General features: G+C 58.9%; 1 protein-coding gene across 1 annotated transcript; it reads left to right on the top strand.

Annotated features, from left to right (window-relative positions):
• The first annotated feature begins 75 nt into the window (after positions 1 to 75).
• MINDY1 (MINDY lysine 48 deubiquitinase 1) lies at positions 76 to 8,939 on the top strand. The gene is made up of 12 exons (XM_085318173.1): positions 76 to 154; positions 420 to 649; positions 3,903 to 4,302; positions 4,967 to 5,737; positions 5,929 to 5,986; positions 6,507 to 6,571; positions 6,831 to 6,989; positions 7,228 to 7,330; positions 7,440 to 7,582; positions 7,703 to 7,894; positions 8,003 to 8,149; positions 8,323 to 8,939. Exons 4-12 carry the CDS (start codon positions 5,165 to 5,167, stop codon positions 8,401 to 8,403), a joined length of 1,521 nt encoding a protein of 506 aa, XP_085174299.1. The 5' UTR covers positions 76 to 154; positions 420 to 649; positions 3,903 to 4,302; positions 4,967 to 5,164; the 3' UTR covers positions 8,404 to 8,939.
• Positions 8,940 to 8,945: the final 6 nt, after the last annotated feature.

The following is an 8,945-nucleotide window of genomic DNA, read 5'->3' as shown; positions in this document are numbered from 1 at the left end:
TCCTCCTCCTCCAGACCTTGCCCCAGCATCCGGCTGGAAGCCTGCTCCTGCCTCCTTTACATTTTATTCCCGGGCGCTGGAATGGAGGAGATCCATTCCCAGTTGCTTGTGGTCCGCGTGGCGGGGGCAACCGGGAGGCGCACCGAGGGAGCGGGTGCGAGGCGCTGGCTGCGTTTTGGGGGTTGCTCTGTCAGCGGGCTCGTCAGTGGGGGGGATTAAGCATGGTTTTGGGGGGGTTAGAGAGGGGGATCTGGCTGGAGCCGCGTGGAGCAGAGCCTTCTGCAGCGCCCCGCGGGTCCGCGATGCACCGCTCCGGGTGGGCTGGGAAGAGGGTCCCAGCGTGTAGAGAAACCCAAACGGGGTTTATTCTGGAGAGGAGGCCTGACCTGTGGGCTTGATCGGAGGTTTTCTCTTGGMAGACAGGTGACGAAACAGCCCTTCTCCCGGAAGGGACATCAAAGGTGCTTCTAAAAAGCAGCAGTAACAGGAGGAGTTCGAGCCCTCGAGCCCAGCAGGCTCCGATCCCCACCGCCTGCCCGCCGGCTGCTTCCTAACCGGAGACCACGCGGCGACCCACGGCCCCCACCRGCCGGCCCCAGCTCCCCTCGTCCCCCCACCGGCCGGTCCCCGGCGCGTGGGTCTCCGCCAGGTAAGGACGAATCCGCGTCCAAGCCCCAGGGCTTTTGGAGCTGTTTTTTTCCGGGCCTCGGGAGCTGCGGGCCTCGCGGGCAGGACGCTGTCCCCGGCTTCGCGTGGGTGCACGGCCCCACGCAGGCGCCGTTACTCGCTCCGCTTGGCACCGAGGGCCATGGACCCACGGACGAGGGCCGCGCTTCTTCACAGCTGCACCACTAGCTTGTATTTATTCTTTTTTTGCCATCTTGCCTCCCTCCTGGGTCACTCCAGATCCTTGCCGACAGGAAGCTTTAACGGTGCGTGCGTGGGGGAAGGTGGGGACCGGCACCTGCTCGGGCTCTTTTTATGGCCTTGATCCAGCAAAGCACTTAAGCGTGTGCTTAACTATGGGCACGTTGCTCCTCTTTCGTTAAGACCACTCTGTTGCTGAGGGTGAAGCGTGCGTTTAAGTGCTTTCCTGGCTCTGGGCCTGAATTCCTCTTTGTTTTTACGCTGTGGTTCTCGCCGGAGATGAGCRCATTTACAGGGCTATTTTTTTTCCCTGCTTTCTACCTGTGAATCATTTTTGCACAACGTATGGACCGCAGTGGCTCCTAGGCTGGCTCTGAAGCCGCAGGCCCCCGAGCTCCCATCCCAGAGATGGGAAGGGCTGAGAAGAGCTTGTTAAAGCTTTACCTTTGCAGCACTGACCTTTTGAGGGTTGTTTTTTGGTGAGGAGAAGGTATTCACCTTCCTTATGAGTTTTCTTTCCTAAATGAAACCCTGCAGCTCTCCTTGCAGCAAGTGAACTTGGCTCTTYGGGTATGAATCCTTTTTGCAGCATACACTTCCAGCACTACGCAGCAGTTTTGTTCCTCCTTGGGGACCCCACTAAATCTTTTAGCTTGGCTGGTAGCATGCAGAGTGCTGAATATGGCCCGGATCTACCTGCATTGAGCTTCACTGCTTATTTGGACTGGGACCTGGAGAGATTAGCTCTGGCCCCTAGAAGAGTGGCGAGGGGAATGGCTCAGAGGGGACATACCCTGCCTTGGGGCAGGAGATGGCCCTCCTTAGTCCTGGGAGCTTGGGGATGCTTCAGCCGAAGTGCAGCCACCAGGCTAGCAAGAAACTCGCTGGAAGCAGCAAAACCCCTTTTTATTGCTGCTGGCATCACAAAAAGAACAGCAAGGACATGGTAAAGAAACCGCCCGAGGCTGGATTGCTTTGTTTCCTGGGGCTTTATGGCCTTAAAGGCCTGAGGGTCATTATCCCTGTAACTTCAAAGACTAAAGGGGAGGCAGTAATTGGGGCAAAGAGGTTAGTTGGCTTGAAGGTCAAGCTGCAAGCTAGAGGCAGGGTCTGGGAGGAACCCAGGTGTCCCGGCTCTGCTGCTGTGCACGCTCGAGGAGGAAGAGTTGTGCTGCTTTTCCAAACTTGGCTAGAGGCTGCGGGGGGTGGTGGTGTTAGGCAGCGAGGGGACGTTCTTGTTTAAAAGCTGCTTGGGTTATTTTGTGACTGTTTATTACCATAACACCCAGGGATGCCGCAGGAGGGCAGGATCCAATCGCGCTGCTTCGGTACAAATGTAAAGCAAAGCCACGCTCTCCCCGTGGAGCTGACGGTTTATAAGATTGCAGCTTATTTTGTTTGAAGCTGCTGGAGGCCTCTGAATCTGGGGAARCCATAGGACTGGAAAACTCAGCACGCCAATTCTTGCCGCGAGCTCGTGGGACTCGCCGAACCCRAGGCAATGACGGGCTCTCAGGAACGGTGGTGACATTAGAGGGCTGCTCCGCACGCGACAAAGCGAAGCGGTGTGCCAGAGCCAGCACAGGATCCGAGCTGCTTTTGGGACAAAAAAGGGCAGAGCAGAGGCGGGAGGGGGACAGACTGGCGACAGAGACACTCGTGATGCTGGTAGGGTTAGCCAAGGACTCGTTTCTGTTGGGAAATGGCTTGGAGCCACCTTATGGGAAGAGCCCGCGGGCTCCAGYGTCCCCTTATCTGCAGGCTGCTGCCTGGTGATGTTCACCCCGTTTTGGAAGTGAAGTCAGCTCAGCCTTTTTCAGCGTGCTGGGACAGCCCATGAGCCTGGGCAGCCCTGGGACGTGGCTGGGAGAGCAGCTGCTAGCAAATCCCTAGGAAAGGGGGTAAGGAAAAGCACGGGCTCCGAGAGACCCGTGGCTGGGCCTCTGCAGCTTTGGCCTTGAGCCTTGAACCAGGTTTAATTTGCACCCAAACCGTTCGGGTTTGTCAGCCCTCATCGGAGGACGGGTCCACGGGCTTGTCTCATCTTTGATGCCTCACGCCCCGTGACAGCAGGTACCACGGCTGCGCAGGAGAGGGGTCGGAGGCGGTGCCGACCCACCGCAGCGCGCTGCCTGTCTCGTCCTCTCGCTCCTTTCCCTAGAAATTTCCCACCCAGACAGCCCTCGAGTGCGGAGGAGGCCGGGGTCTCCGCTCCGTAGCAAACGAGAGACGCGAACAAATTGTAAACACGGTGCCTGCCTGGTCATTACCATCCCCTCTATTAACACAGGGTCTCGTTAGCGGGCCACAAGAAGGGATGAGAAAGCCCTGTGCAGCGGGACGGCAAAACTGCTCGTTTCTTTTGCTGCGAACGGGAGCTCGCGGTGGGGCAGGCAGCTGCAAGAAGGCTTAGTCTTTCTTTTTTTTCCTTTGCTTTTGCCACTCTTGGCAGAGCAACATCAGCACAACCCTGTYGAAGCACAGACAGCGCCTTTTCTACGTGGGTCAGGCTCTGCTTGTCCGTTTGCTCTGCGTCTGTCCCACACCCCCCCCCTCCAAAAGCCCCAGGGCGGTGCTGGGGGGCCGGACGCCCGATTCCCGTCGGAGATGCAGGGGCTTTCGGAAGTGCCCGTCCGTCTGCAGCACGCCGGAGGGCTGCCACCGGGTTTGATCCAGGGGCTTAGGCGAGGGCTGTAAAGGCTGCGCRTGTGGTGGTGGGAGGGAGAAGGATAAAGATTAAGGAATAATAAGATCTCTYGGTGAGTCAGCTTAGGAGGGCGTTTCAGCTGGAGCAGTCCCGTAGCTGCGGGAGGGGTGCAGGGGAACGCTGAGGTGGGGAATTGAGGAGAAAAAGAGTGAAAATGGGAGTGAGTGGAGGCTGCTGGAGTGTCCAAGGTGCCGTCTGAAGTCCCCACCTGCCAAAGCCCTGGGCTGTTGGGCTCTGGACTTTAAATAGGCCAAGCAGAGCTGAATTATCGGCAATGGGATAACGCGCTGATTCCTCTGACTTGTTTCTCTTCTTGCTCTCTGCCCAGCGACGCCGCAGAGGGAGTCCTGCTGCCGGAGCAGCCCGTAGCGCTCCCCCGCAAGCCGCCCGGACGCCAGCTGAAGCCGCCTACCCGGCCAGCTCCGAGCAAAGGAGGCCACAGAAGAAAAACCGGCAAGGGCAGTGCCGCGGCGAGCTGCAGGTGGAAAAATCCAGACCAAGTCAAAGCAAGAAAGAAGCAGCCTTCGTGCTATTTGTGTAACCTCCAGGCGGGAGAGAAACGGATGCTGGGGAAAGAATTCGGAGCYGCGGAGATCCTCGGAGACTGATAGGGAGAGAATTAGAGAAACAAGTTGGCAGAGCTTTAAAAAGCAGATTTGCAAACGCTGTCTGTAGGACCGGCCTTTTCCCCCAGGTTTGGGCTGGGTTTTCAGCAGAATAACTCTCATGTAAGTACCTGAGTAAAACTCRTCAGCCTCAGGTTKTAGCTTTGTTTTGAATCACTTAATTTCTATCRGTTTCTTCCCCACTTACAGGAGGCAGATAAAACACATGCAYATTTGTTGCATTATTATTTTARAGGTGATTTTGAAGTATAATCTGCCAAAGAGTGCCTGTACACACACATACACAGAGCAGGGGGACTATTGCAGCTCAYTGGTGGTAAATAATTGAGTTTTAGGAAAGGGAGACAGACCTGGGTTCATTTGCCTCGATGCTGATTCATAAGTGGCAGGCGAGGCACTGCTGCAGAATTTTTTTTTGCAGAGAGAAGTGGAAAGTCATTTAGAAAACCAACAACAGCAAAACTTTCACAAGAACATCAAAGTGCCTAACAAAGATTTTATTAAATGRCCAGGGAGGGCTCCCTGCAGAATAAACAGCCTCTAGAACAAGGACTTGGCCTTTTCAGACCTTTTAAAATCTGCTTTGTGAGAGTCTGTCGGAGATTTCTTAGATATGCTTTAGTTTTGCTTATTTAAATGAATCCAAAGGGAGAGGGGAAAAAGATACGCCACGCTTAGCTTTGGCTAAACAAGTCACATTTGAATGAATTGGACGAATATATACGTATTTTGTYTTGAAATACCTGTGTTTTATTATTCTCAAAAGGGAGAGATTAAGAAYGCAACTATTCCTGAACAGACTCAGAGCATTTCTGACACTCTGATCTGGACACAGAGCCCCCGCCCGCTCCCAGGAAGGGCTTCGACTCTTGTTTTCCCTGCCTCCTGGCGAGGAGCCCCCAAGCCAGCCTGCTGCGGGGAGCGTGACGGGATCGTGGCTCCCTGGATGCTCTGAGCAGGTGTGATGGAGCCCCAGCAGCCTGTCCCGACGAAGGGGGAAGGCGTCAGCAGCGAAGGGACTGATCCCGAGATCTGCCAGGCCCCTCAGGGTTTAGAGGAGGTCGTTGAGGGGGAAGAAATACCAGCTGCTGGCCAGGAAAGCCAAGAGCCTGATGAGCAGGACCAGACCGCATGCAACGGGGAGGAAGAAGTGCCTCCAAGCCCAAGGCAGGAGGAGCTGTGCTGCGCCTTGGACCTTCTCTCCATGGGTGATGCTGAGCGGCCGGAGAGCGAGGAGGTGAGAGAAGAGAGCAAAGGCACCCAAGAGAGTTACGCGGCCACAGCGGAGGGCGACCGAGCTGCCGGAGAGGCCTCGCTGCCCGATACCTCCGTGCCCAGCTTGGGTGCGGGGGCTGCGGAGCCGGCGCCTGAGCCCGCCAAGGCCCAGTCCCCAAGCCGGGAGCGGGAGCACGARACGGATTTCTACTGCGTGAAGTGGGTTACGTGGAAAGGCGAGCGGACACCCATCATCATGCAGAGCGAGAATGGGCCCTGCCCGCTCCTGGCCATCATGAACATCCTCTTGTTGCAGTGGAAGGTGAGYGGCAGGTAGAGGTACCGGGGCCTGGGATGGGTGGGCGCCAGGCACGTTTTGTCTGGCGTGACACCGAGCGGGACTGCCCACGTCCCATCTTCTTCATTGTGCCAAGACGTTGTTCAGGAGGTCACGTGTGGAACCAACCTGGCGCTTTGGCCTGGCTAACGATCCCAAATCTCTTCCGCTGCCAGGTGAAACTGCCCCCACAAAAGGAGGTGATCACGTCGGATGAGCTGATGGCGCATTTGGGTGAGCTGGGGTGCCTGGGGGCAGGTGGCACCTGCTCCATCGTCCCTGCACACTCYCAGGAACCTGGGACCTGCATGGGGCAGGGTCTCCAATGCGCTGCCCTGCTTGCAGGTCTATCCCTTCTTTCCCAGCCATAGGGATCTCTGTCCTTCTTCCCCTGGTCTTCGGCCCCGAATCTCACTCTGACCTCGTTCCTGATACTTAGCCCTCAAAGACATGTTCCCGTTCTACGTGTGGAGGAGAAAAGAATTGGAGCCGGGCTCCAAGATGGACCAGATCCCTTGTCTCCTAGCGGTGGGATGGCAAGACCAGAGGGAGGGCAGTTCCTGGGGTGTGGAGGAAGCCGGGTTTGGATCCAGGTTCTGCGTGTGCCTTTGGGTACGGCATTTAGCCCGCCTGTGCCTTCATTTCCTTGCTCCCTTTTGGGGGAGAGAGCTCAGCACTGCCTGGGGACGGGTGGAAGGAGGAGAGGTCGCAGGGAAGGCACTGGGGCTGACYGGCTGCGTTTGCTCTGTTGAAGGGGACTGCATCTTATCCATCAAACCCCAAGAGAAATCGGAAGGGCTGCAGCTAAACTTCCAGCAGGTGAGGAATAAGGTCGGGTGGGAGGAACAGGCCCATTTGCTTGTCTTCTGCAGGGCCTCAAGGGACAGAGTGCCACAGGTCACCTAGCCAAAAGATTGACTTAYGATTTGTCCACCTAAAATGTGGCCTGTGTCCCCAGCACAGCCCCACCTCAAGGAGCTGCCTGTGGCCTGCAAAACTGGGGGGTGTTGGGTTGGGCTGCAGGACCTGGGGACCTGGTCCTGTTTCTTGACCGAGACCCTTGCTCTCCCCTCTGCAGAACGTCAATGACACCATGATGGTCCTCCCCAAGCTCTCGACGGGGCTGGACGTCAACGTGCGCTTCACGGGTGTCTCGGACTTTGAGTACACACCCGAGTGCATCGTCTTTGACCTCCTCAACGTCCCGCTCTAYCACGGCTGGCTGGTGGACCCACAGGTGAGCCAGCTCTGCAGCTGCAGGGTCTCACACCATCCGGTGGGATGTGCTGGTGGATTAAATGTGGTTGAAAAAACCATCTCTGGGGATGGATGCGGCCCTGGTCTGCTCTCGCCGTCAGGAAGAACACAGGCCTGGCTGTTTGGATGTCCAAACAGGGGGGAACACCTCCGTGGCTTAGACTTACCATCCTCCCCCCACCCTGGGCTCACTGCTCCATCCCTCCCYGTCCCCACAGAGCCCAGAGGTGGTGCAGGCCGTGGGCAAGCTCAGCTACAACCAGCTGGTGGAGAAGATCATCACCTGCAAACACTCGAGCGACTCCAACCTGGTGACYGAAGGTAACGGCCCCGAGGTGGCTCTCAGGCGGCACCGCCTTGGGTTTGGGCCTGGCAAACGCTCCAGGACCGTGTGGGCCCTGCTCTGCCTCTGAGGCCTCTCTTGCCCCAGGCCTGATCGCGGAGCAGTTCCTGGAGTCCACGGCCTCGCAGCTGACGTACCACGGGCTGTGCGAGCTCACGGCCGCCGTGAAGGAAGAGGAGCTGAGCGTCTTCTTCCGCAACAACCACTTCAGCACCATGATAAAGCACAAGGTGGGGCTGTGCCCTGGCTGCTTTTTCCCTGCAGGGCAAAAAAAAAGTTTGGTTTTTTGCAGCATCCGCAGGGAATTTGATCCAGAGGATCACTCCTTCCTCCCTGTCCCCTCTTCCCAGGGCCACCTCTACCTGCTGGTGACGGACCAGGGCTTCCTGCAGGAGGAGGGGGTGGTGTGGGAGAGCCTCCACAACGTGGACGGCGATAGCTGCTTCTGCGACACCGACTTTCATCTCAGCCATGCCCTGGGCAAGGAAGCGGCCGGCGCGTCCTCCCCGGAGCACCAACTGCAGCAGAGACAAGTGGACCAGGTTGGGGACAACCCGCAGCAGCGGTGGTGGTGGTGGTGGACACACACACAGGATGCCTGGGGTCCTGCTGGGCGCTGAGCCCCTTTGCACCTTCTCCTCTGTCCCCAGGACTACATGATCGCCCTGTCCCTGCAGCAGCAACAGGGACAGGGCCCCTCGGCGCTCAGCGACCTCGAACTCGCGCGCCAGCTGCAGCAGGAGGAGTATCAGCAGCAGCAGCAGCAGCAGCAGCGGCCGGCTCCGGCCCCCACGCAGGTAGCGGGGTCCCCCTTCCTAGCACCCCTCCTTCGCAGGACCCAGGAGAGGGACGGGAGCAGGGCCCCGGAGCGGGTGCCCGGCACTGCAGGGGTGAAGGGAAAGGCGGCTGGGGTGGGTGGGGGTTTCTCTGCTGTTTCTGCAGCTTCCCAGCCCGTTTTCTCTCCCCGCAGGGCCGCGCGCAGCCGGGCGCCCGGGCGGCCGGAGAGCGGAGGCAGAGGCAGAAGCAGGACTCGGACTGCGTGCTCCTGTAGGGCCCCCCCCCTCTCCCCCCCACCCGGCCCCGCGCCCCATAAGGACTCCTGGAGGCGCGGCACCCCTGGGTGCCCGGCCCCGTGTCCCCCCTCCTCGGGGTAACCCCGTCTCCCCTCCAGCCCTGCCTGGGGAGCCGTGGCCGGGAGCTACGGCCCGGGACGAGGGGTGCTCGCAGGGGTCTCCCGTACCGTGCAGCTTCCCCCGCTCGGGCCTCCGAGGAGACCCCAGCCCCATGGCGGGGGGGGGGAGAGGGGGGCTTGGGAACAGGACAGAGCGGGGCCAAGGTGGGGGAGACAAGGCGGTGGGGTGTCAACCCCCACCTACCTCCGGGATCCCCAAATCTTTCCAGTGGCCTTAAAACGGGGGTAAACTCCCCTCTCCCAGGGTGAGGGGTGTCGCCGGAGCACCCACGCACCCTGGGGACACCCACGCACCCTGGGGACACCCTCTCCACCCCCCCCCAGCGCCACGCACCTGGGGCGGGGGGGACACCCGCACCCCCGGTGTCCATAACGCTGCCTTAGCCGTTTGCAAATAAAAA

The sequence above is a fragment of the Rhea americana genome, unplaced genomic scaffold, assembly GCF_003343005.1.
Source record: "Rhea americana isolate MKP2758 unplaced genomic scaffold, rheAme1 scaffold_523, whole genome shotgun sequence".
Taxonomy (NCBI): domain Eukaryota; kingdom Metazoa; phylum Chordata; class Aves; order Rheiformes; family Rheidae; genus Rhea; species Rhea americana.
This window is presented reverse-complemented; position numbering and strand designations above follow the sequence as displayed.